This window comes from Emiliania huxleyi (assembly GCF_000372725.1).
Source record: "Emiliania huxleyi CCMP1516 unplaced genomic scaffold EMIHUscaffold_397, whole genome shotgun sequence".
NCBI classification, from domain to species: Eukaryota; Haptophyta; order Isochrysidales; family Noelaerhabdaceae; genus Emiliania; species Emiliania huxleyi.
Genome location: NW_005198989.1, coordinates 30,260 through 54,653, shown reverse-complemented (window position 1 = coordinate 54,653; position 24,394 = coordinate 30,260). Strand labels below are relative to the sequence as shown.

The 24,394-nt window shown below is 64.7% G+C and overlaps 7 protein-coding genes across 7 annotated transcripts in view; 5 read left to right on the top strand and 2 right to left on the bottom strand.

Annotated features, from left to right (window-relative positions):
• EMIHUDRAFT_445131 (hypothetical protein) overlaps positions 1-115 on the top strand; it is a gene marked incomplete at both ends in the record, with an annotated part of 2,954 nt that extends 2,839 nt beyond the window's left edge. Inside the window, one exon of the mRNA XM_005770944.1 lies at positions 16-115. Within this exon, the coding sequence (XP_005771001.1) occupies positions 16-113 (98 nt within the window). The remainder of the gene's footprint in view (positions 1-15) is intronic.
• Positions 116-7,419: 7,304 nt separating this feature from the next.
• On the top strand, positions 7,420-8,397 carry EMIHUDRAFT_118394 (hypothetical protein; the record flags this gene model as incomplete). The annotated part of the gene is made up of 1 exon (XM_005770943.1): positions 7,420-8,397. The coding sequence occupies one exon, from the start codon at positions 7,420-7,422 to the stop codon at positions 8,395-8,397; it is 978 nt and encodes a 325-aa protein (XP_005771000.1).
• Positions 8,398-9,595: 1,198 nt separating this feature from the next.
• EMIHUDRAFT_243732 (hypothetical protein) lies at positions 9,596-12,435 on the bottom strand (the record flags this gene model as incomplete). The annotated part of the gene is made up of 8 exons (XM_005770942.1): positions 9,596-9,745; positions 10,126-10,197; positions 10,560-10,684; positions 10,883-11,020; positions 11,211-11,233; positions 11,774-11,848; positions 11,917-12,209; positions 12,322-12,435. 8 exons carry the CDS (start codon positions 12,433-12,435, stop codon positions 9,596-9,598), a joined length of 990 nt encoding a protein of 329 aa, XP_005770999.1.
• Positions 12,436-14,854: 2,419 nt separating this feature from the next.
• On the bottom strand, positions 14,855-15,727 carry EMIHUDRAFT_75674 (hypothetical protein; the record flags this gene model as incomplete). The annotated part of the gene is made up of 1 exon (XM_005770941.1): positions 14,855-15,727. One exon carries the CDS (start codon positions 15,725-15,727, stop codon positions 14,855-14,857), a length of 873 nt encoding a protein of 290 aa, XP_005770998.1.
• A 1,663-nt stretch (positions 15,728-17,390) lies between these two features.
• Positions 17,391-18,374, top strand: EMIHUDRAFT_445130 (hypothetical protein; the record flags this gene model as incomplete). The annotated part of the gene is made up of 3 exons (XM_005770940.1): positions 17,391-17,953; positions 18,029-18,107; positions 18,176-18,374. Coding segments are annotated over exons 1-3 (672 nt in total), but the record flags the coding sequence as incomplete, so codon positions are not given.
• A 634-nt stretch (positions 18,375-19,008) lies between these two features.
• On the top strand, positions 19,009-20,019 carry EMIHUDRAFT_369837 (hypothetical protein; the record flags this gene model as incomplete). Its single annotated transcript, XM_005770939.1, has 3 exons — positions 19,009-19,058; positions 19,133-19,440; positions 19,513-20,019. Coding segments are annotated over 2 exons (202 nt in total), but the record flags the coding sequence as incomplete, so codon positions are not given.
• Positions 20,020-24,308: 4,289 nt separating this feature from the next.
• EMIHUDRAFT_243725 (hypothetical protein) overlaps positions 24,309-24,394 on the top strand; it is a gene marked incomplete at both ends in the record, with an annotated part of 2,272 nt that continues 2,186 nt past the window's right edge. The window contains one exon of the mRNA XM_005770938.1: positions 24,309-24,386. Coding sequence (XP_005770995.1) covers positions 24,309-24,386 — 78 coding nt within the window. The remainder of the gene's footprint in view (positions 24,387-24,394) is intronic.

Genomic DNA, 24,394 nt, shown 5'->3' with positions numbered 1-24,394 from the left:
GACCCCTCGGCAAAGGTTTCCCCTCGCCGTCCGTTGGCGGGCCCTTCAGACGGCGACGCCGCTTGCGCCGCCCTCGCTCCCGCTCCTTGCCGCCTCCACCACAGCACTGCACGGTGGCGGCCGCTCCCACGCCGCGCCGTCGCCGCGCGCCGCACTACAGGCGCCGCCTAGACCCTTCCTAGACCCTCCCTCGACCTTTCCTCGACCTTTCCTCGACCTTTCCTCGACCTTTCCTCGACCTTTCCTCGACCTTTCCTCGACCTTTCCTCGACCTTTCCTCGACCTTTCCTCGACCTTTCCTCGACCTTTCCTCGACCTTTCCTCGACCTTTCCTCGACCTTTCCTCGACCCTCCCTCGACCTTTCCTCGACCTTTCCTCGACCCTCCCTCGACCTTTCCTCGACCTTTCCTCGACCCTCCCTCGACCTTTCCTCGACCTTTCCTCGACCCTCCCTCGACCCTCCCTGGACCCTCCCTCGACCTTTCCTCGACCTTTCCTCGACCTTTCCTCGACCTTTCCTCGACCTTTCCTCGACCTTTCCTCGACCTTTCCTCGACCCTCCCTCGACCTTTCCTCGACCCTCCCTCGACCTTTCCTCGACCTTTCCTCGACCCTCCCTCGACCTTTCCTCGACCTTTCCTCGACCTTTCCTCGACCTTTCCTCGACCCTCCCTCGACCCTTCCTCGACCTTTCCTCGACCCTTCCTCGACCTTTCCTCGACCTTTCCTCGACCCCCACCTCGACGTGCCCCGCAGGCCCCGCCCGCCGGCGCCTGCTACCAGCTGCAGGTGATCGAGCGGGTCGACGCGCGCTTCGAGGGGCGCGAGATGCGCCAGTTCGCGACGGCGGGGGAGGTGCAGAAGATGAGCAACAGATGAACGGCGAGTAGTTCTGCGAGAGAGTGAGTATGAATCGTTCGCGACGGCGGGGGAGGTGCGCGCGCTGTCGGTCGTGGCACGTCCCACGGCCCGCAGCCAGATTGCGTCTATTCTAAGGGCGCAGATCCTCGCTTGTCTATCTAGAGCGACAAGTGTTGCCTCGCTGCAGTGTGGCCGTCGTCCCGCCGTATGAGCCTCCACCCACACGGGGAGCGTGTCCCAGTCCCTAGCCAGACTGTGCCTCGCCTCTACCGAGGTGCGCGTGCTGCCGCTCTCCGGGCGGCCGCAGCCGCCGGGCGGCGTCTCCTTCTCCCTCGCCCTCGGGTCTGCCGACAAGGTGTCTGCACGCTCTCGTATCTCGGCTGTGTATCCACTGTACTTGTGGCCCTCTCTCGGCGGTCTCTCGGCGGTACCTCGGCCGTAGCTCGGCTGCAGCTCGGCTATATCTCCGCTCATCCCCTTTCGTCCCCCTGATTAGGTGACGGCGGTGCGAGAGAACGGCACGCTGCTGCAGAGCGCCGGCGGCGGCAGCTACAAGGTGAAGCTGCCGCCGTCCCTCGGCGCGCCGGCGTCGCTGCTCAAGTACAGATGAGTTCGCGGACTCACTAGTCGATGGACTTCATTCAGGCGCGCCGGCGTCGCTGCTCAAGTATAGCGCTGTGCAGAGCTGGAGGCAAATTCCATCTAGATGCCAAGAAATGGTGTGTGTGCGGGGAGGGGGGAGGGGGGGGAGGGAGGGGGGAGAAGGGGGGGGGTTAGTCTTGCGTGATGGCATCGGTGGGGGCGGCATGGGGGCTCAGAGGAGGCTGGTAGCATTGAGTGTGGCATTTCGTCACGTGCTGTCCGAGAAGCCGGCATCATCACAGCGGGGCGATTCATGACAGGCCGCACACACACACGCACACACACACGCACACACACACACGCACACACACACGCACACACACACACGCACACACACACACACACGCTACCACACACACATACACACTCACACGCACGCAAGGTTGTGCCCGAGTGGCCTCTTGACAGTTCATAACTAACTGCTGATTAGGCCGATCCCGCTCAAGGTTGTGCCAGAGTGGCGGAGCGGCGCCGACGGCACCGCGAGGCTGCAGCTGCTGGTCGCCCCGCACCCGGGACTGAAAGGCGGGCTGCAGAACGTGTCTCTCGTCGTCAGCGCGGCCGGCGCAACAGGCTTGTTCACACCGCTTCAGCTGCAGACACACCTTGTGTGAACGGCGTCCATTCACAGCGCGTCTGCTGTGAACAGGCCTCGCTTCTTCCGAGCCGGCGGCCGAATGGCTAGGGTCGACGCAGCAGCTGCGATGGCGCGAGGCCGCGCTGCGGCCGCGGCCGCCCTCGCAGCCGTACCGTTTCGTCGCCGTCTTCAGCGGCGTGCTCAGCGCGCCGCCGACCGTGCAGGTCAGTTTCTCGTGCGACGGAGACAACCCGACCGGGCTGCGCGCGACGCCGGGCGCCGACGCCACCCCCTCGGTCGCGGCGGCCGTGCAGCGCCGTTTCGTCGCCGGGCAATACTCTGTGGCGTGCGACGGGCCGGCGGCGTAGCGCTGACGCCCCATGGTCTTGCGGCTGTCCTGGTGGGTGGGTGGGTGTCGGGGGGGGGGGGGGGGGGGGATTCTAGCCAGCGGCGCCGCTCACCGGCGGGGCGCCGGGGATCTGGTGGTGTAAGGTAAGGTAAGGGTAAGGTAAACTTCTCCACACACACGAGGTGGTGGGGCAAGGGGGGGCGACCCTCGCATCTCCACGCCCGGGACACGTGGGTGTCGGGTCACGGGCATGAGCCCCACGGCATTCAAAGTGCAAGGCCCAGTGCGCGTGGGTGAGCGGTGTGTGTGTGTGTGTGTGTGTGTGTGTGTGTGTGTGTGTGTGTGTGTGTGTGTGTGTGTGTGTGTGTGTGTGCGTGCGTGCGTGCGTGTGTGCGTGTGTGTGTGTGTCACGTCTCGTCACTGCATCCTCCGCCGGTTCCTCCCGTCGCCTCTTCTTTGTCCGAATGTATTTCAATCTCCATTCTTCCATGTGTGGTGGTGTAGAGGTTGAAGCAGGTGTTGTCGCGTCACCGGCCGTGGGGTGAGCGCGCGCCGTTTTGTGCATGCCGTGTGTGCGCGCCATTTGTGCCATTTTTGCTCCAACCTCGTACTAACATGTCGCGCCAGGAGCGCGCGCGCTGCCCGCCCGCCATCAGTACGTAAACGTGACTCCTTCCCTTTCGTGTGCATGTACGTAAGTCTATTCGTGTTGACTCTCTGCCCTCTATCAGCCTGCCAAAAAAAGAGTTGGAACTTGCGCGCCCTCCAGCCCCCACAGAGCTCAGAGGCGGGGTCTGGGGAACCCGCGAGGTGCGAGGTGCGAGGTGCGAGGAGCGAGGAGCGAGGAGCGCTCAGCGGGTGCCATTTAGTCGGGGAACACGCATGCAGGCGCTAAATACCTGGCCAAAGCGTCGCCGTACGCCGTCGCACTTGGCCAACACAGGCGGGCGTGAGCGCGTGAAACGGCCCGTCGGCGAAGGCGACTCGCGCTGGCACGTGCACAGAGGGATGTTGACATACGCCGCTACACGTGTGGGCGCCTATCTAGGGGAACAACGCGCCCCGTGCGTGGGCGTGTATGTCACGCGGTACGCGGCTGCGAGTGCAGCCGCCTATCTTGGCCAAGATAGGCGGCTGCACGTGTGGCGCGAGTACCGCTATACGCGTCTGCACGTGTGGCCGCGTAGGAATTCCATATTGTGATGTTAGAGGTGGGTTAAGAGGGAGATGCGCGCGAGGAATTCCTATCTTGGCTAAGATACGCGCCGGCACAGAATGACACGTATCAGCCCCGCCGAGCTCGATGCGCGGCAGCGGGTGAGTGAGGGCGGCTATTCTCCCCCGAGGCAGGCAAGGATACACAGTCCCTCGTGTCGCGCGTGTAAGTCCCGGTTGCCGTGCGCGCCAGCGCGTGTGGCCGCGTACCTTAGCTAAGATACGCGCGCACGGGCGTGGGTGGGTAAAGACGGGTGCAAGCTCTTAGGGTGATCGTCACACGCTCCGCTGTACCCGGGTACCCGCGAAGGCGATGGCTTCCTCCGCCCCTCCTCCCTGTGATGCCCTGCGGCTGCGCGGCCGCACACGCAACACGCTCTCACCACCCTGCGCGCTTGCATGCATCGAGCTGCCGCGACGCATGCCTTGCAGCGCTGCGCCACTGAGCATCAATCGCGGCACACGCCTGAAACGCAAATCGACCTGTCGTCGCTGTGCCGCAGGAAGGCGTCATCATGAGTCTTCGCTGGCTGCTGCTTGCCGGCCTTGTCGGACTGTGCCGCGGCTTCGCGGCTCTCCTCCTGGTCCCATCGTACGCCTTCTCGCCGGCCGCGAGCCTGGACGTTCCTCCCGTGCCCGTTCCCGACGTGGTCGACGACCCCGCCTGGCTGATCGCCACTTCTGGCCTCTGCTCGAACCTCAACGTCGTGATGAAGGAGCGCGACGTCGAGGCGAGCGAGACGGAGGGCGATACCGCGGCCCACTTCATCGCCGACATCGAGTTCAACTACTACCCGCAGACGGCGGTCAAGTTCACCGATTTCCCGAACCACCTCGCAAAGGCCATCGAGGGCGACGCGGCAGAAGCGGACGCGCTGGTCTCGAGCGCATGGGACCACAAGAATATCGCGCTGCTCGAGCCGACGTCGACGTGCGGCGCTGACGAACACAACGACCAGGCTTGGGGCATCTCGGTCTTCAAGGTGAAGGAGCACCGCCACTGCACTGACGGCGAGACCGCGTGGGAGGGGCATCCGTGTGTTCACTACTCCGGCTACGTCTCGGCGGCTACGTCCAACTTTGTCAACGTGAATGAGGGGCGCTTCGTCTGCCAGCTGTTCGTCGACTCAGTCTCACGTCAATGCAAAGAATGGGACGCTGTGACCTATGGCTTCCATTGCTGCAATTATTGCGGCCAGCCTCAGTGCCCAGGGCAAATCAAAGGTTGCGGCCAGTGCAAGGATGGCAACAACAATGCGGTTCCGTGCAACTAAGCGATGTCCAACTTCATCAGAACGCGAATGAGGGGCGCTTTGTCTGCCAGCTGTTCGTCGACTCCTCCAGGGTGTGCGAACTCCTTCACTTTGCGGGTATCACTTTTGACAGGTGTCGTCATGACCACGCGGCGTAGAGCTTCATCGGGGGGGGGGGGGGGGGGACGAGCGCGACCCCTTGAAGGATTCCCCGGCGAGCCGTGAGCCGTCGCGCCGCCCATGCGTGTGGTTCTGCGAGTTCCTCGCCTAGTCGCGCGCGAGAGAGAGGTCTGCGAGCTGCTTCAGATGGCAACACAACCTCGCGGTTGAGCCGGTGTCGCACAAGGCGGGGTTTGATGCCCCCGGCAGCTATTATGTATTAATTTGTATGTGTTGCTTGTGAGTAGTATTTTTTGTGAGTGTCGTGCGAGGGAGCTTTGTACATAGAACCCAAATGTACAGGCAAGGATGATGTGGCCGTCGTCGTCGCGAAGATCGGCGATGAACGAGCAGTCGCTAAGAGCCGTCGGTACTGTATACGTACAACGTCACGTATTGAAGAATTCCGCCGTATTTTCTGGCATTTCAAGGCAAGTGACCATAGTCTGTACTGTTGTGCAATAACTTAGGCATGAGACTGAGCATGAGTCGACGAACAGCTGGCAGACGAAGCGCCCCTCATTCACGTTGACAAAGTTGGACGTAGCCGCCGAGACGTAGCCGGAGTAGTGGACGCAGGGATGCCCCTCCCACGCGGTCTCGCCGTCAGTGCAGTGGCGGTGCTCCTTCACCTTGAAGACCGAGATGCCCCAAGCCTGGTCGTTGTGTTCGTCAGCGCCGCACGTCGACGTCGGCTCGAGCAGCGCGATATTCTTGTGGTCCCATGCGCTCGAGACCAGCGCGTCCGCTTCTGCCGCGTCGCCCTCGATGGCCTTTGCGAGGTGGTTCGGGAAATCGGTGAACTTGACCGCCGTCTGCGGGTAGTAGTTGAAGGCGATGTCGGCGATGAAGTGGGCCGCGGTATCGCCCTCCGTCTCGCTCGCCTCGACGTCGCGCTCCTTCATCACGACGTTGAGGTTCGAGCAGAAGCCGGAGGTGGCGATCAGCCAGGCGGGGTCGTCGACCACGTCGGGCACGGGAGGAGAGGGCTTGGGCGCAAAGGCGAGGCCGCGAGGGCTTGGGTTGATGTCGTCGACGGTTTCTGCCTGCGCACTCGTGTGATGCGTGTAGGCTCAGCCTGCCTGTGAGTAACTGCGGCTGGGCGGAGCGACGGACCGGCAGGGCAGACGCCGACAGAGCGACGAGCAGAAGCGAGGCAATCTTCAGCATCCAGTCCAAGATGACCCCCCGAGATGTACCCCGCGGCCAAAACGCCGTTTTTCAGAAGAATTCTTAAGGTTCTCCGGGCCAGTTGGGGGGGGGCAAACCGTGTGTGTGTGTGCATGCGCCCAGGAGGGGAGGGGGCATGCGTAACGACGCTGCTAGAGATGCCTTTCGGGGCCCAGAGACAAAACTTCTGTGATGCCATGCGTGACCTAGTAGTGTCCCCAGCTATGGGCGTGTCCACGTTGGAGCCAGGTGTGTGTGTGGTGTGGGCGCGAGAATAGCTCCGCCGTTCATGGAGGCAACCGATGCGAGTCGACTGGTGTGTGTCGTCGTGACAAAGAGCTGCTTGGCCCTTTGCACGTGCTTGGGTGCTGTACATACACTTGGGCAGGCAATAAACAGATCGCATCCACCAGGTTCGCAGCACATCGATCATCGTTCTAGGAGGTTGACCGTCGCAATAGGGGAAAAAAACCTTCCCCCTGAACGAGCCCTGAATTCACAGCCTTGTTATTGAGAAGAAAATACGTCCTATGGCGCTGTGCGCTGGTCTGTGAGAGGTTGAGGTGCGAGCCCTGGAGGCCCTGGGGATGGGTTGAGACTACCCGCGGGCCTACGGGTGGGACATTGAGACCGGTCATGAATGAGTGCGCGACACGCATGTTGCGAGCAGCGTTGTTGATGTTTTGCGCGTCGCCACAGACGGCGGCGCGCGAGAGCTGTTGCGAGTGGTGCTGGGCGAAGCCCCGGGCGCTGCCAGAGGCTGTGCACACAGTACTCGAGTACAGGTGTGTCTCGCGCCTTGCGGGGGGGTGGCGGAAAGGAGGAACCTAGGAACCTCTTGCTCGCTCACACATTCTTTCTTGGTGTGCCGGTGATAGTACTAGCACGCGCCAGTTCGCACCTGTGTCGAGCCTGTCTGCTGTGAGAGAGAGTTGTTTTGTCTAAATTCTTTCTTCCCATCTTGGAGCGCCGCCACTACCACCCAGAGCGCTGCAAGCAGCGCCGGGCAATGACGGCTTACCGCCCACCCAGCCCCTCCTCGGCACACCCCGGCAGCCAATGTGTGACGGCTCGAACCCGCTAAGCCATCCCGCTGCCGGACGTCAAGCTGGGACTGCGTGTGCCCGCTGACCTGCGTGGCTTTCTTGGTCTGCGGGCTTTCGCCACAAGCGAGGAGGTGCGCGCGCATCTGATGCACTCGATCGAAAAGGCCGGCCTCACCTCTCCGAACGACGCGCTGAGCGAGGCCGTCGCCCTCTCCGGCTGGCTCAAGGCGCTCTGGTGCCGTGCCAACAATCTCGCGCCGGCTTGGGGCGAGATCGTGGACCACGTCCTAGAGGCGAAGCCGACGCTCGCCGAGGACCCCGATCGCCTCGCCATAGAGCTTCGGTCCGGATGGCAAAAGCTGCCGCTGCCGAAGTCGCTGCAGCGTCGCCTCAGGTCCAACCCGCCACCGCCGCCACCCGACGTGTCTGATTGCGCAACGCTCTCGGGCGCGCCGCTGCGCATCGGCTTGAAGGAGGTCTTGTCCCTCTTGGCTGCGCGCCTGGAGGCCGCCCACGAGCTCGACGGCAGGGCGTGCCCCGGCCTGCCTCCGCTGATCGAAGTCAGCAGCCAGCAGCGCAATCACGTCGGCCGCGGCCGCGGGCGTGTGGGCGCGCGCCATGGCTGGGTGCATGTCGAAGGGGCGTTCCCGGGTTTGCCGCTCGACGAGGTCTGCTCCATCCTCTCCAAGGCGTGCAGCTGCAGTGTGACGCCCCGCCCGGCCAAGTACGAGGGTGAAGTGGCGCTCATCCTCGCCGCGGTGCCTCCCGCGGACGAGCAGGCGGTCGATGCCCTTGTCGGCGCTGGCATGGCGCGCGCGTACATCCTGCGCCACCCGCCAGAGCTGCCGCCGACGCCGGGGCAGCGAGGAGGGCGTGGCGAGCGGCGAGCGTCGCGCCGCACGGGAAACTGGGCACCTGCTGACCGCGCGGGCGAGCGAGGGCAGCAGGAGGCGGAGGAGGAGGAGAAGGCGCACGCCGGAGGCACGGCAGAGCCGGAGCCGGTGGAGGAGGGCCACGGCTGCAGCGACGGGTTTGCGGACGCCTCGCACGACAAGGGTGGTGCGAAGCGAGGGCCGGACCTGGGCTGCGGCATGGCGGGCGACGACTTCAGCGCCTTCGTGTAGCGTTGCAGTCGCGCTCTGCTCCTTGCCACGCTGCTTCCCCTCGGTTGTTGGTTGTACCTTCGTGACATCTCGCATGCGCAGGTGTGCATGTGTGCATGTGCGCATGTGCATGTGTGCATGTGCATGTGTATGTGTGCACGTGCATGTGCATGTGCATGTGCTGCAGCTTGTACTATATCTCACTTCTCGTGTGAGGTGTGTCCCTGTACGTGTATATGTTTTGGGCTGCTGCTTGGGCTGGATCATTTGTGTTGTGTCCTTTCGCCAATAAATAAATAAAAACGGACACCTCTCTACTGTGAGATGGGTAAAAAGGAACAGGTCCCCGCCCTTGCGATCTTTGTGCAGGGTTCTTTGTGGGTGTGGTCGGCGACTAGCCGGGGTCGTCCTCCGGATGGGGGACTAGCACTAGCCGTCTTCCACATGGTCCCTCGGGTCCCTGCTGCTCCTAATCTCGTCGTACATCCTCCTACTGATCTCTCCGCAAAGTCCTGCTCCCTCCCTCGTCTCGCCCTGCGCGTTTGCTCCGCCTCCCCGTCGTCTGCCCTGCGTCGTCTGGCGACGGGTCCTCCATAGTCGGTCGAGGTCGCCGCCCTCCTCGTGCCTCTTCCCAGCGTTCCCTCGGTGGCCGATGCCGTCTGCTCCGGCTCCCCAGTCCCCGGTTCTGCCCTGCTCTCGTCTGCGCTAGTTTCTGCATCGTCATCACTGGCGCCTCTCCTCTTTTTTCTCCTCCTCTTGTATGCTTTGTACTACATCGCGTCGATTCCTTTTCGCGTGAGCACCAGCCTGAAGCCCGCCCAGCAGCTGAACCGCTCCCTAAGTCGAAGGAGCATCGTCAGTCTCACCCACTTCGCTCGCTGCCCACCGTCTCCGCTCCCTCCCGCTTGAGCCGCCGTCGCGGTCCTCGTTCGGTCCTTTCGCCAGACGCCTGCAGCTCACACATATCACAATGCACATGCATCTGCACGAACTTAGTGACATTTCAATCGCAAATGGGACCCGAATGGTGGACCGGACGAATATTGGGACCCGGGTCCAATACTGGACTTATATTTGTTGAATGTTGTGTCAGGTGTCACGTACAAGAAAACGGCTTCCCAGCCCCGCTTGTACAAAATGCTGATGGCTCAGCCGTTCTTCACCTCTATCTATCCGCAAGGTGCGTTGCTCCTCCTCGATGGCCGTTGCTCCTCCTCCATCACACACAGACCAAGTTCTCCCGCTGCGCTCGCTCTGCGTCCGCGCGCGAGTGCCGCACGCGCGCGGTGAGGTTGAGCACCGTCGCGCACGCGATGAGGCCGACGCCGCCGAGGCCGAGCGGCTCGAGAGGCTCGTGGAAGAGTAGCGCCTGGAGGTAAGGGAAGGGGTAAGGTAAACAAAGCTTCTCCACACACACACACAACATCTCACGTCTAGACGACAGGAGCCCCACGGCATTGAAAGTGCAAGGCCCGGTGCGCGTGGGTGAGCGGTGTGGTGGGGGGGGGGGGGGGGTGCGCGCGCCTGGAGCCCGTACGAGAAGGGGATCTCTAGGATGTTCATCAGCGAGGCCGACGCGACGTCCCGCACCTGCGTACCATACCTCCAGAGTCTCGAATCCAGTGTGGGTTCGGTCCCGTGGGTGGTGTGGTAGCATCGCGACGTCCCGCACCTGGTGAACACGCCAACGCCCTGGGACGCCGTGCTGCGTGTTGTCGATGGGTGCATTGCACGCGTGCTCTCTCTCACGCTCTTGAGAGCCAGCTGGAGCATGGGCTGAGGCTCTCTCACGCGTGAGAAGGCCTCGAGCTCGCGGACGAGCTGGAGGGTGTCGAGATATGGGGAGATATGGGGAGATATGGGGAGGTCTGACTGTCACTGTGCCGGCGTGCGAGTTCGGGGCCGGGACTGTGTGCCTTTGTGTGAGTACGCCGACCTCGGGAAGACCGGTCTTTTGCAGTGTAGTCATAGCACCGCGTGAGTACGGGGGGTGCGAGGACACAGTGCATACAGTCGAATACGGCCGAATACGGCCGAGGCCGACTACGGGCGAGGCCGAATACGCGCGAATACAGTGGAGTCCGTGTCCTCTCGAGTGCGGGTTGGGGTACAAGAAGACGGAGTCTGCTTCTAGGCCCGAGATATGGGGAGATATGGGAGATTCTGCTTCTAGGGCCTCGCACGCGCTGGTAGCCGAGGGTCTGCAGCGCCAGTCCTGCGGACGACACCGCGGAGATGGCGGCGAGGAGAGCCCACTGCAGCGGCGAGCGCAGCGCAGCCACGCCGTCCGCCAGCTGACCGGCGGCGCCTGGAGCAAAGAAGAAAGAAATGGGGCCAAAAGTAGATCTCCTCATGCGGCGTGTCCCAAAAGTGATCTCGTCATGCAGCGTGTCTGGCCGTCTCTCTATTTGTTCGGTCGGTCTCCGCGTGCCTGCGTCGGCGACGACCCACCTGCAGGCAGGCTCCGAGAACGGTTCCGAGAAGGCTCCGAGAAGGCTCCGTGTACCTCGGGCGTCGACCCACCCCACCAGCGCGAGCGGGGTGAAGACAAAAGCCGAGAAGACACAGCTCACGTGGTTCACGGCCGTCCACGGCGCCCCGCCAGACTTGTTGGTGCAGACAGGAAGCAAGCCGGCGACGACGGCTGCGACGAGGGCGGCGCCGGCGCCATAGGCGTACTCCGTTGCGGCGGCGGCGGTGGCGGTAGCAGTGGCGGCGGAGGGGGCGGAGGCGGTGGCGGCGGCGTCGCTGGCAGCTGCGCAGATGCGGGGTGGGCAGGGAAGGAAGGAGGGGCGGGTGAGGAGGAGGAGGCCGGCGGCGTCGATGAGCACCACCAGCGCGAAGTAGGCGTGCATGCCTACGGATAAGGTAAGGTAAGGTCAGGTAAACTTCTCCACACACACGAGGTGGTGGGGCAAGGGCCAGGCTAGTCCCTCGCGTCTCCACGTCTGACGACAGGAGCCCCACGGCATTCAAAGTGCAAGGCCCAGTGCGCGTGGGTGAGCGGTGTGTGTGTGTGTGTGTGTGTGTGTGTGTGTGTGCGTGTGTGTGTGTGAGTGTGTGTGTGTGTGAGTGTGTGTGTGTGTGTGTGTGTGTGTGTGTGTGTGTGTGTGTGTGTGTGTGTGTGTGTGTGTGTGTGTGTGTGTGTGTGTGTGTGTGTGTGTGTGTGTGTGTCTGTGTCGCGTGTGTTTGAGGGTACGAGTAGAGCGGAACGAGTAGAGCGGACACAACTGAGTACGGCCGAATGCAGCGGAAGTGTCCTCTCGAGCACTAGTTGGAATGCATGACCACCGTCTTCCGCTTCTAGGGCACGAGATATGGGGAGATACTTTTGGAGATATGGGAGATCTTCCGCTTCTAGGCGCCCGTGCGCTCCGCCAAGAATAGGCGCGCGAACAGCGCTGTGAAGACGGGCGCGATGTAGACGACCGTCGTCGCATCGCCGAGGGGCATCGCCTCCAGCGCCAGCCACCTACAAAGGAAGGTTCCGAGAAGGCTCCGAGAAAGTTCCGTTCACCATCGCCTCCAGCGCCAGCTCACCAGCAGCAGAGGAAGACCCAGTAGAGAAAAGCGCGCAGCACCAACCAACCAGACAGCTCCCGCGGCCCAAATAGCAGCTTCGCCCAGGCCTCCCTCTCGCCGCCCTCGCCGCCGCCACACTTGGCAAAGGTCGACGGCCGAGCCTCCGCCCCGCTGTTGTCGTAGACGCGCATCGCCGCGCCAGTGTCTCCGCCTCTTCGGCGCGTCTCGCGGCAGAAGGCGGCGGCGGCGAGGCAGATCAGCCACTCAAGCAGAGAGCGGATCTGCATCTTGAGCAGAGTGGGCAGCGCGACCTGGCAGCGGAGCAGGATCGGTGATCGGGCTGTGGCAGACGGCAGTCAGTGCGGTCCTCAGAGAGGCCTTTCATTGCGGGAGGTGTCTGCTGCATCTGTGGCGTTGGCTTACCGACTTAACAACAGCCGCGAGGATGCCGAAGAGAAGTGCAGCGGAGGTGATGAGGGCGACGCCTTCAACGTGCCGGCTGCCCGTCAGCAGCGCGCTGGTTGACGGTTCAGCCATGTCGAAGGTGCGCGACGAACGCTCATCAACGAGGAAAGTCTCGGCTTGGAGGAACGGCCGCAGGGGCAGGGGGCATCCCCCGAGGCCCCGCCCCAGGAGTTGCGGCGGCCGGCACCGCCACCAGGCCCGCCCCCACCACCACCGCCTCCGCCCCCGCCGTTGGAGCGACCGCTGGGTCGAGGAGCCGCCCCTGAGGCCCCACACCAGGCGGTGCAGCCGCCAGTGCCGCCATCGTTTCCGCCACCCACACTGCCATTTCCGCCCCCGCCACTGGAACGGCTGCAGGGTCGTGGGGCCGCCCCAGCGGCTCCACACCAGGCGTTTGGGCCGCGAGGGCCGCCACCGTACCCGCCGCCCCTGCTACCGCCTCCACCCCTGCCGCCGGCGGGGCCGCCACCGTATGGACCCGCTCGGAATAACCTGGGGGGTCCGGGACCACCCCGCCGGAGGCTAGAGTACCCGGAAGGAGGAGCTGGGGGAGGGGAGGGGCCGCAGTACGATAACGGGCCCGCCGGCGAGCCGGAAGGCCGAGGCCGGAGGGCCCCAGGGGGGGCTTGGGGTCAGCTGTCGGAGGAGGTGAGAGACGAGCTGACGCGGCCTCTGCGGTGCAGCTTCGAGCACAGAAAACGCTCGCGACACGCTCCCTTTGAGCAATCACCAAAGGCAGATGCTGACCGTCTTGTCGGGCGCCGCCGCCACCCCGCCGTCCAAACTCGTCGTCTCGGTTCAGACACAGAATGGCTTCTTCTCCACCGGCGACGACATTGGCGCGTTGAAGTGCGCCCGCGCCGCCGCGGCGCTATACGTAGCTACGTAGCGGGATGGATTGATGATGGCTATGCGGCGCGCTCCAACCTCCCACGTCCACCTCAGTGAGCTCCCCCCCCCCCCCCCCCCCCCCGCGCGCGCAGCCCGCACGACTACCGGCCGAACGAGTTTGTCACCAACGACTTCATCTTCGAGGGCCTCGTCGCGTGGGACGGCAAGAACCCGACCGGCCTGGACAATATCGCGGGCAACGAAGGTGTGCGCCGACGCCCCCGCCAACGCCTCCCCCGCCACCCCCCTCGCCGTCGCCTCCCTCTCCGCCGCCTCCCTCGCCGCCGCCACCATCTCGCCGCCTTGTCCCAGCAGTTGCATGCACAGAATGGTGGCCCCGGGGTAACCGGCGGCAGCCGCACGGGCGGGACGAAGAGCTGAGTGAGTGAGAAGAGAAGAGAGACCGGGGCCGCCCGGTCCTCCACAGAGAGACGACGTAGTGAAGAACGATTCGCATGAGACATTGGTGAAATGTGTTGCTGTGCCAGTGCTTCGTGAAAAAACTGTTCAGTTTTCAAAGGCAAAACACAACGCTCTGCGGTTGGTGCACCCCTCACACTGACACATTCCCCTCATCCCCTACCCTTGGCTGAGCACATCTACCTGCGAGCTAGCATCTCCGCATTTTCTCTTCCAGTCATCCGCCCGCGCCGCGCGCCATCACTGGGCGTCTAGTGCAGCCACTGACAGAGCTATTCCGAAGGAGTGGTCGACGCCTCGCCTAGAGTTCGGGTGGACTTGCGCACTGCTTAGCCCTGAGGGGGGAGTGTGTGTGAGGTGGTGTAATGTTGTCCCGTTTCAGGCGGCAGGTCAGGGGATTAGCCGGGAGGATTCGGCAGCTCAGCCGGGGGCTGAGCGTCTGCAGGCAGCCTTCCGCCCGCGCCGAAATTCACAGCCCTCCCGGGCCGACGGGGTGCTCCTTGGATCGGGCCCCGCTCCCCGCTTTTCCTGTACCTGGACTGTCCGGGTTAGGAGGGTGAGAGTATTGGGTGGGCGAGGGCAGTACATCTGGCGGGTGGCGATTGAGGGACAGCAAGATTGGGGGGTCAATCGAGCGGCCCCGCCGGAGGCGAAGAAAATTTTGCCATCTAGCGCTCTCTGACACACATTTTTGCACAAATCAACACCTCCAAACAACCAACAAGCTTTCAATAAGACTGGTTCACAGCAGGTTCAAGATTAGCGCATTCGGAGTCATTCGATGGCCAGAGTGCGATTGTGTGTGTGCGGGAGGGTTGGTTTGTCGGGAGGGAGGGGCAGGCTGCTCACCCACGTGCACCGGGCTAGTGCTTGCACTTTGAATGCCGTGGGGCTCCTACTGCCCGTGTCCGCGGGTGTGGAGATGCGTCATGCGAGGGTCGCCCCCCCTTGCCCCACCACTTGTGCGTGTGTGGAGAAATTTACCTTACCCCTTACCTTAGTTCCTTACCTTGGATTAGCGTGTCAGAGTGATCAGTGAAATGGCACTAGCCCAAGTGCTCTAGTAAAGAAACCCGGTCGGTCCCAGCCACCCCTCGCGCCTCGGAGCGTGCACTATCGCACCACTCAGCTGTAAGTCACAGCGATTTCAATCACGCTTGTCACATTTCAATCACGCCTGTCACTCTACACGAAGCAGCCCAAAATCGCCCTCGAACTCCTCGAGGTCGCGCTGGCGCGCCGCGCCGTCTGGGCCGTAAGAGCCGAGCCTGGTCTGGGCCCGCTCTAGCCAGCTGTAGAGGAGGGGGCGGCAGCGCTTGTAGGCCAGAGCCCCGTCCACCGCCTCGTACCAGCGCTGCAGGTCGCGCATCCTCTTGGGAGGGAGGCGGAGAACGGTGGTGGCGGGAGGGAAGAAGGTGGGGATGGTGGCAGTGTCTGGCACGGTGACGCGGGTCAGGGAGGAGCAGCGGGCGAAGGCGCCGCTGCCGATGGAGGTGAGGCCAGCGGGGAAAGTGACGCGGGACAGGGCGGAGCAGCGGTCGAAGGCGCCGTCGCCGATGGAGGTGAGGCCGGCAGGGAAGGTGACGGAGGCGAGGGAGGAGCAGCGGTCGAAGGCGCCGTCGCCGATGGAGGTGAGGCCGGCGGGGAAGGTGACGGAGGAGAGGGAGGAGCAGCGGGCGAAGGCGTAGCTGCGGATGGAGACGAGGCCGGCGGGGAAGGTGACGCGGGTGAGGGCGGAGCAGCCATAGAAGGCGCTGCTGCCGATGGAGGTGAGGCCGGCGGGGAAGGTGACGGAGGCGAGGGCGGAGCAGCCGAGGAAGGCGTGGTTGCCGATGGAGGTGAGGCCGGCGGGGAAGGTGACGGAGGAGAGGGAGGAGCAGCGGGCGAAGGCGCCGCTGCCGATGGAGGTGAGGCCAGCGGGGAAAGTGACGCGGGACAGGGCGGAGCAGCGGTCGAAGGCGCCGTCGCCGATGGAGGTGAGGCCGGCAGGGAAGGTGACGGAGGCGAGGGAGGCCGGCGGGGAGGGTGACGGAGGTGAGGGAGGAGCAGCCATAGAAGGCGCTGCTGCCGATGGAGGTGAGGCTGGCGGGTAGGTCGATGGAGACGAGCGAGGAGCAGTCGGCGAAGGCGAAGCTGCCGATGGAGACGAGGCTGCGCGGGAAAGTGGCGCGGACTGGCACACCGGCTCACTTGACAAAGAATTTGAAGTGAGGGGGAAAAGACTCCGCTCCCCCAAGAGAGAGAGAGAGGACGGGGGGGGAGGGGGTTCAACTTGGTGACGGCGGACTGTGGGCCATCGCGGGGACTGCTGCGTACGGAGGGCGCGGCAGATTGATCCGGATGGTCACACCCGGTGGGTGGCACCGAGGCGTCGTGGGGACGCTCTTCTGTTCAGTCGACGCTCGTCGTCCACTGAGAACTCAGTGGTTGTCACCACTTTGTATTCTTTAATATTAACCTTGCGAACTCGTCCCCCCCGGCAGGGCTATGCAACTGTGACCAGTGTGTGCTGTCTACGCCTGAACCAGGTGTCAAATCTGCCGATGCGTGATCTGTGTGTGGGCCGCTCTGTGAGGGGTCCAGGCATTGTCCGACGGGTAGGGGGTCTGTGCCCGGGCGGTGTCCGGGAGTGCGGGTCAGCAAGCCCTAAAACGGCGGGAGGGGTAGGGGTGCCGCTGTAGGGGTGTGGAGGGGTCGGGAGGGCGGGAGTGTGGACCGTGACCTAAAGCCCTCCACCGATAGAGGTGTCAGGCGGCAGGGCCCAGGAGGGGTGGGGGCTTGGAGGGCTGGCCAAAAGCGAGGCGTAGGAGGGGTCCAGTGGGCTAGAGAGGGCTGGAGGGGTCGGAGGGGGCTAGAGGGGCCGGAGGGGCTGTGCGGATGGAGGGGTCTGGAGGGCTCGGGGGGCTTGGAGGGCTCGGAGGGTGTTCCGGCAAGAGGGTCCCTAGCGCGAGGGGTGGGGCTCGGGAGGGGTGGAGAGCTCGGAGGGCTCGGAGGGCTCGGAGCGTCGGAGGGCAGAGAGGCACGAGGGTGGCGCTGGAGGGCTCGGGAGGGCTCGGGAGGGCTCATGAGGGATGGAGTGCCCGGAGGGCTCGGAGGGGCGAGCCACCGAGCCGGGCTCGGGGGGCTCGGAGGGCTCGGAGGGCTCGGAGGGGTCGGAGGGGTCGGAGGGGTCGGAGGGCTCGGGGGGCTCGGAGGGCTCGCGGAGGGGTGTGGAGGGGTCGGAGGGGTCGGAGGAGTCGGAGGGGTCGGAGGGGTCGGAGGGGTCGGAGGGGTCGGAGGGGTCGGAGGGGTCGGAGGGGTGTGGAGGGGTGTGGAGGGCTCGGAGGGCTCGGTTAAAGATACCCTGCAGGCAAAGCACATGCACGCGTGGATGTATCAGTTGCATTTCAACTGGTTGGTAGGAGACGCTTGCCGGAAGAGTGGTGTTTGAGCTGCGACCTCTGAATCTGCTGTATGTATGCAACCCCTGCCTAGACAAGTACAGCTAAAGAGTACCCTCCGTGTGGGGGCCCGTGAACATCTTTAGCTTGTGAGCCAGGAAAAGGGTTGGTATGTATGTATGTAGGAAGGTGAAGAACAGCCAGGCTCGGACTGGGCACCAACGCGGTATGGGAGCGAATATTTCCGGCCGCGCTTTCTTCCGCCTGTGCAAGTCGAACTCGTCCGCTGTCTAGCCACTTCACAGCTGCTCCTGTGAGAAGAGGCCCAGGGAGGAGCGGCGTGAGCGTCTGCAGCTACAGTCGCTCAAACTGTGCGCTCCGCGAGACCGAGGCCCCCTCGAGGTTCACAGCGGGTCGGCTGGGGAAGCTCCTCCGCCTTCATTGCCTCCGCCGCGGCGTGCAGTGCACTGCCCTCTGCAGACTAACGAGGGTGGTGCTCCACCATGCCCAATCCGCGCAGCTCTGAGGAGGAGCGGCTCACCACGTTTGTCGACGGCCTCACGCCGCTCCTCCGTCCGCTTGCGCTCATCGGCGGCGCACTTGTGTTGGCCTCGGTCGTCGGCCGGCCCTCCCAGGACGAGACCGAGGCGCAGAAGGGCGCCTTCCTCTTCGACGCGCAGCAGCGCTTCGCAGAGCCCGCCCTCGTCGGCAGAGCGAGCGGCGACGGGAGGCGGCGGCGGTGCGGCGGCGGACAGGCCAACGCGTCGTCCGCCGCGCTGGGCGATGCCGAGGCGGACGCGCTCTCCCGCTGGTGCGCGCCCAACGAGACGGCGGCGATCGTGCAGGCGGCAGGCCGCCTCGGCAACCGGACGCATGGCCGCTGCCCAGGCCTTGCAGCGGTGCGTCTTGCCTGATGGCTGAGACGGCCGCCATGGCTCTTGCCTCACCTCGGCGAGGTCTCGCGCCGCTGTCAGGCGCTCGGGTCGAGGTCGCTTCCCCGCGCGGCGCCGACGCGCGCGGGGCCGGCGGCGCATGGCGGCCCGAGCACCAGCGGTGCGGATCAGCGGTGCGGTGGCCCGTCTCGCAGCTGTTCGGTGAGCCGTCTCTGAGCGTCGCTGCAGGTGGCAGGAGCTGGAGCGGTGTGTGTGGCGAGCGGCTCGCGGCTCGCGGCAGCCGCCCGCTCGTGTACGTCTACCGCTGGCTCGACACGCTCCACCGGCAGCTCCTCGGCAGCCGCTCTTCGGCTTCGTTCCTGGACATCTGGCACCCTCGCTCGCAGTTCCTCTCCGAGTTCGCCTTCCACCGCGCTCTGCTCGCGTCGCCCTTTGCCACCGCGTCACCAGAGTCGGCGGACTTCTTCTTCGTCCCTTTCTACTCGCGGCTCGCCCTCGGCCAGAAGAACCAGTCCGCCCGCGCAGCGCTCATCGCCACTCTGCGGCGGCAGCTCGAGGCGTCGCCGTACTACAGGCGGTCGGGAGGGCGGGACCACATGTTCCTCCTCTCGTCTGGCCGCCCGATGGAGCTGCTCTTTGGCGAGGCGCTTCCCTTGCTCGCCGACGCCATCCGCCTCCAGGCGATCCACTTGCGTGCAGACCCCGACCGAGGGGCGCAGAGCCAGCCGTTCGCAGGGCTGGCCGCCGGCCGGTGGCAGAGGAAGGAGGTGCGCGTGCCGCACTTTGTGCCGTGGCTGCCGCAGGACGACGCCGTCACGGCGGGCAGCAAGCGCCGCTCCGTCTGCCTCGAGGCGACGCCGAGCACGCGGCTGCGCGAGGCGCTCCTCGCCCCCTCCTCCCCCCTCCGCCGCGTCCCCGGAGCGCACCTCCGCCCCACCGGCCGCTCGAGCGCACCGGCACACGACAGACGCCGCCGCGCGGCGGCGTGCGCAGCACGGCAGCGGCTGAGGACGTGCCGCTTCTGCGTCGTGCCGGCGGGGCGGACGCCGTCGACGCGGCGTCTCTTCGAGGCGGTCGCCGCTAAGTGCATCCCGATCCTGCTCGCCGACGGGCTCTCCCTCCCTATCCGTGGGGCAGTCGGAGGAGGCGAGCCTTCCCGTCGCACCTTCTTTGGACGTCTTCTAGGCTCGCCCTCCCCTTCGTGGGACAGTCGGAGGAGGCGAAGGCAGAGCCACGCACACGGGGCGGGGCGGAGGAGGCGGAGGCGGAGGCGGAGGCGGAGGAGGCGGAGGCGGAGGCGGAGGCGGCGGAGGCGGAGGCGGAGGCGGCGGTGGCGGGCTCGGGAGCGGCGGGGACGAGGACGGGCGCGTCGGCGGCGGGGACGGGCGCGTCGGCGGCGGGGACGGGCGCGTCGAGGCGGCGTGACGTCGGTCTGGCCCCGGTGTCCAATCTCAGCGGCGCGGGTGGCGGGCTAAGGCTGCTCTCTCGCTCCGGCGGGCTGCTCGGCGCGTCGACAGCGGCGCCCTTCAGCTCCCCCGAGATGAGGCGAGGCGGCCCGAGGGTAGGCGGGCTCATCGGCGCGACACCGGCGGCCTCCTTCCTCCGTCTCCCCGAGGCGCAGTGGCGCGAGCTGCCAGCCCTCGTCGCCGAGGCGGAGGGCCGCCACGCGCAGATGATGCGCGTGCTCGAGCTCTACCGGCCGTGGTTCCTGTACGAGCTGGCCGAGGCGCGCAGCGCAGACGACGCGCGCCACGCGTCCTCCCTGCTCTGCGCCGTGTTGGCCGACGTCGCGCGCCGCTTCTCGCCGCATCTGCAGGACTGGAGACGAGCAGCAGCAGGGCCAACTGCAGGGTCTGAGACGAATGTGTCGAGTGCGCGGCGAGGATCTTGACGAAGGGTGGGTTTTGCACGAAACACATCCACAATCGCGAGATCCGCGCACCGCGGCCACAGCGCACAGGGGCTCAGGCACGCACGCGCGCACGTACGGGGTGTGGAGGGTGAGTTGACCACAGGGGGTTGTGCGCCGGGCCCTCCTGCTCGGCTCCAGCCGGTAGACAAGTCTTGTCATCAACAGAGTAGATGGATCTGACCTCGGGGCCGATGTGACCAAGCGCTGGTAGCGTGGTTTTACCTCACACCCATGGTCTCACAGTGTGCCGGCAGTCGCCGAGCAGTGTCGCTCACACAAGCCGCAGCACAAGTGACTGAGGGCCAGTGAGGGCGAGCCCATCGCTGTCACAGCTGTGGCAGCCGCACAGTAGGCTGTGTCAACTGTGCAGAGTGTGTGAGCAGCAGAGGAGCTGCTCTCCAGGCTTCTGTCGCAAAGAGGTGCATGCCACCGAAGGCGCTGTCGAGGTTCGCCGAGCGCGGCGCAGGTTGGAGGAAGCCGTCACCGACGAGCGCGTTGGACTTTTCACTCCGGACAAAGACGGGGACACAGCGGACGGTGCGGGGTGTGTCCCCGTCATAGCGGCGAGGCGCGGGACCGTCTGTGGCGAAGTGGGTCGCTTCCTCCGATTTCCGTCAACCCAGCATCCACACCCTTTAGACCTCCCGCGCTGCCGCGCACCGGATGACACAACGCTTGAAAAACCATTCTGACGAGCCGCCGAGCATACTTGCGTGGACGTTTCGGGCTCCTATCCCCCGCCCCGGATCCGTGGGCGATCGCACACGCGGCTGGGCACGGCGCGAGGTGCCAGGTGGCGCTAGGCGCTTACCCTGAGGGGTGGCCCGTCTACCGTTAGAGGGCCCACAGCGTCCTAATCTAAAATCTGAGGATTCAGGATTGAGGCATCGCTTTAGTGAGGCCAAAGTGAGTTTATGGATGGGTGAGAACGATGCGCGACACGGGGAGGCACGCGGACCGACTCGTCGGCGACTATGCTGCACGCCGTTTCAGAATTTTTCTCAGCGTGAGCGAGACGTGGAAGAGTGCCACCGTCGGGTAGGACGGGTCGGCCCGGAGCAGCGGAGTAGCCGTCGTGGTCGCGGCGAGCAGCGCCTGCCACTCCGGCGCCGCGTCGGCAACATGGGAGCATGTCCACCGCCACTTCGCGGTCGCAGCGCTGTTGTCGCCCAAAACGCCGCTATGTACCTTTTCGGGCAAACCATCGAGCTGTATGTCGATTTCGACTTGACGGCGGCATGGAGGCATGCATGCCTCCATGCCGCCGTCAAGTTGGAGCCAGTCTGCGGCGACCACAGCGCTCAGAAAGGTACATAGCGAGCTTTTCAGAGTCAAGCGATTGCGCGAAATCCCACACTGCTGGATTTTGGGGCGCTGTGGGCCCCTACGTACCGTCTACCGGTAGACCGGGTAGACGGTAGACCATTTGGTAGACGAGAAATAAATAAATAAATAAAAACGGACACCTCTCTACTGTGAGATGGGTAAAAGGGAACAGGCCCCCGCCCTTGCGATCTTTGTGCAGGTAGACGAGAAATTCTGCGTGTTTCTTTTATTTCCTGTGAAAGCCAAAGCGGGATTGCCCCCGGGAGGAGTCGTCTACGAGGCGGCGGCGAGCGCAGGCGGCGGCGGCGCGGCGGCGCGGCGGCGGTTCGCGGCGCTGACAACGGCAGCAATCTGCGGCAGGCTGCTGCTAGCTGCTGCAGCTGCTGCTGCTGCTGCTGCTGCTCCGCTGCTGCTGATTGTGGCTACAATTTCTCCGATCACCCCGCCCGCCCGCTCCGCCCCGCCCCCCCGCCTCTCCCCGCTTGCCCGCCCGCCCGCCCGCCCGCCCGACCACCCATTCCCATCACCATCTCACACACCTTCATATAGGCGCTCGAGACCTCCCCTCGCTGCCTACTCGCTGCCTCGAGGGAGGAGGGGAAGACGTAGGGTTGAGCTGGACTCGCCTTTCCTGAGGCCCCTCCCCGAAAGGGCAAGTATTAGCCTCACGAAACCTGAGACCCCTCCCCCCCGCCCCGATCCCCCCACCCCCTTGCTCCCCTCCCCCCCTCGGGAGGGCCGAACTGAGGCGCCCGTGGGGACCCCGCAATTCCCTTCCCCCCTCGGAGGGGGCCGGACGAGGCGTACCCCGAGGGCCCCTCTCTTTCCTTCGCATAGCGGCCACTCTTCGGATCGCTGGTCGAGCGACCCGGGGGATGCCCCGCGCGCCTGACCCAGGCGCGAAAAACGAATCTGCGAGGCGTGGCCGCTCATGCGGCCCGATGGGGAGGAACGGGGCGAGCCCTCCAACCCACCCGCGCTAGGTCTCGGGTTTGACGCATGGGGTCACTCCCGCGAAACTCGTGAACTAGCCGGGGCAGTCGGAGAAGGGGCAACTAACTCCGTGCACTGACGGTCGGCCGTCAGAAAACACGCCTGCGTGGATCGCGTGACACCAATCCTCGCTACCCTTCGCAAAGGAATCCAAAAAAAATAATTTTACAACAAAACTCCCTCGCACAACACTGGGCACGGGACTGGCGCGCACTGGCACTAACGCAAAAAAAGAACGTGCTGTGAACGTGTGTCTCGCGCCTTCTTGAACGCGGCTGGCGCGCGGCTGATCTTTGCCACCTCGAGAACCTACATGGCCCGTCCAAGTGTGCCGCCGCCATCGCCTGCGTATCTAGCTGGCCAGCGAGCAAAGCTGGTGCCAGCGCCGCAAGCAGAGGAGGACGGCTGCGGCCGCTGCGCCTCATTACTCGCTTGGGGCGACGCGAAAGTGCCTCCGACGTGGTGTGGCAGCCTCAGCCGGCCACTGGAGGCAGTGTCCGCCTCGTCGAGCGCGCTGCGCCACTATCAGGCCTGTGTCGGCTCGGGCCTCTACTTTTTCCTCTCCCTGGTGCGGCTGGTCCCGGTCGCCGGCTCGCTCCTCTTTCTCCTGCTGCCGGTGCCCGTCTTCATGCCGCTGTACCGCCGCCTCTCCCACAACCGCGCCGGAGGCTACTACGACACGCTGGTGCAGCAGCTGACCCGCCTGCCGCAGCACCAGGCGGACATCAAGCGGCGTGGCTGCTGCCAGATGTCGGATGAGTACCGGATTGGCCTCGAGCGTGAGCGGCGCGACGGCATCGTCCGCGCGTGCAACGCTCTCGAGAGTGCACTCGTGTGCTACATGATCGCGATTCCCTTCCTGAACCTGTTTCCGGCCAACCCGCTCGAGGCGCCTCGCACTTTCTGCCGTCCGCTCCTGCCAGCACAAACAAACAGCACCTTTCTCTCTCCCCCCCTCCTCCTGCCAGCCGCTCACCACCGTGATTCACCGTGTCTCGGATCCCAGGCGCTCGCCTACTACGGTCTCCACCGTTGGATCGGCTCCAACCCGTTTGGCGGCCGGTACGGCGGCCTGTTCCAGCCAGAGGCGATGTGGAGGCTCGCGAGCTGCCAGCAGAGCGGAGAAGCGGCAGAGGGACGGCTCGAGCCGCTGGAGGTGCATCCGTCGCCGTCAATCTGACTTTACTGCGTTGACTTTACTGCACCCGCGCGCGGGCGGACCGGACTCCTCCGACACGCGTCGCTGGGCTCTCAGAGCTTCGTCCCCTGCTAGAAACAAGGGGTGGGGTGCTAGTATGAGTGAAGACCGATCGTAAAGCCGTACGTGGGGCAAAGGAACTAAAGTGATGGCTGGTGGTACTCTCCTGCAACCAAGTCCTTCCTGTGACATGGCAGGCCACTCTCAAGCCCTACAAACACCAGATCACCTAACTTGGGGAGGGTTGACATCGTGATTTCAACGGAAAATTTCTTTTTCTGCTGTGTCCTGTGAAAATTCCAGCGTGAAGAGAGGGGAAAACCCGACGGGAGGGCCCAGACCTACCCTACCAACCCCGTCATGAGTGCCGGCCAAGCAAAAAAAGAACACACTTGCTCAGCGGCGAGGCGCGGGACCGTCTGTGGCGAAGTGGGTAAGGTAAGGTAAGGTTCATTTCTCCACACCTGTGTTAGTGCCAGTGCGCGCCAGTCCCGTGCCCAGTGTCGTGCGAGAACCTCGGAGGCGGTCCGTCTCGCGCCAGATATATAGAGAGCTCTACAGCGCTCTCCAGCGCTCTTCATCTAGGACCCCGCGAGGGAGGGTACAGGGGGGCAGGGTAGCTGCTATTTCGCAGAAATCGCGCCGCTGCTGGTTGGCCAACCACCCTGGCGGGAGGCACACACCGGCGACACCGGCTCGACGCTCAGCGGTCGGCGGCGAGGAGGCGGCGCAGCCGGGCCGGGCCGCGCTGCGAGCCACCGCTCGGGCGTGCCGGCAGGTTGCTGCGGACCCTGTGGCGCCCGCCGGGCACACGAATGGCGCCCGCCGGCCCGAGGGAAGGAATTGGGGTGCTGCTGGAGAGGCGCCGCTTCATCGTGCTGTAGCGGCAAAAGCTTATTTCGAACTAGCGGCGCGCCGACGGCGCAGGAGATATGCCCTTAGACGCCAAAAAATTGGGGTCGAACCACGGAATCAAGAAGGAGAAAATTCGAATGGAATCTAGGGGCTCTGTCTCACT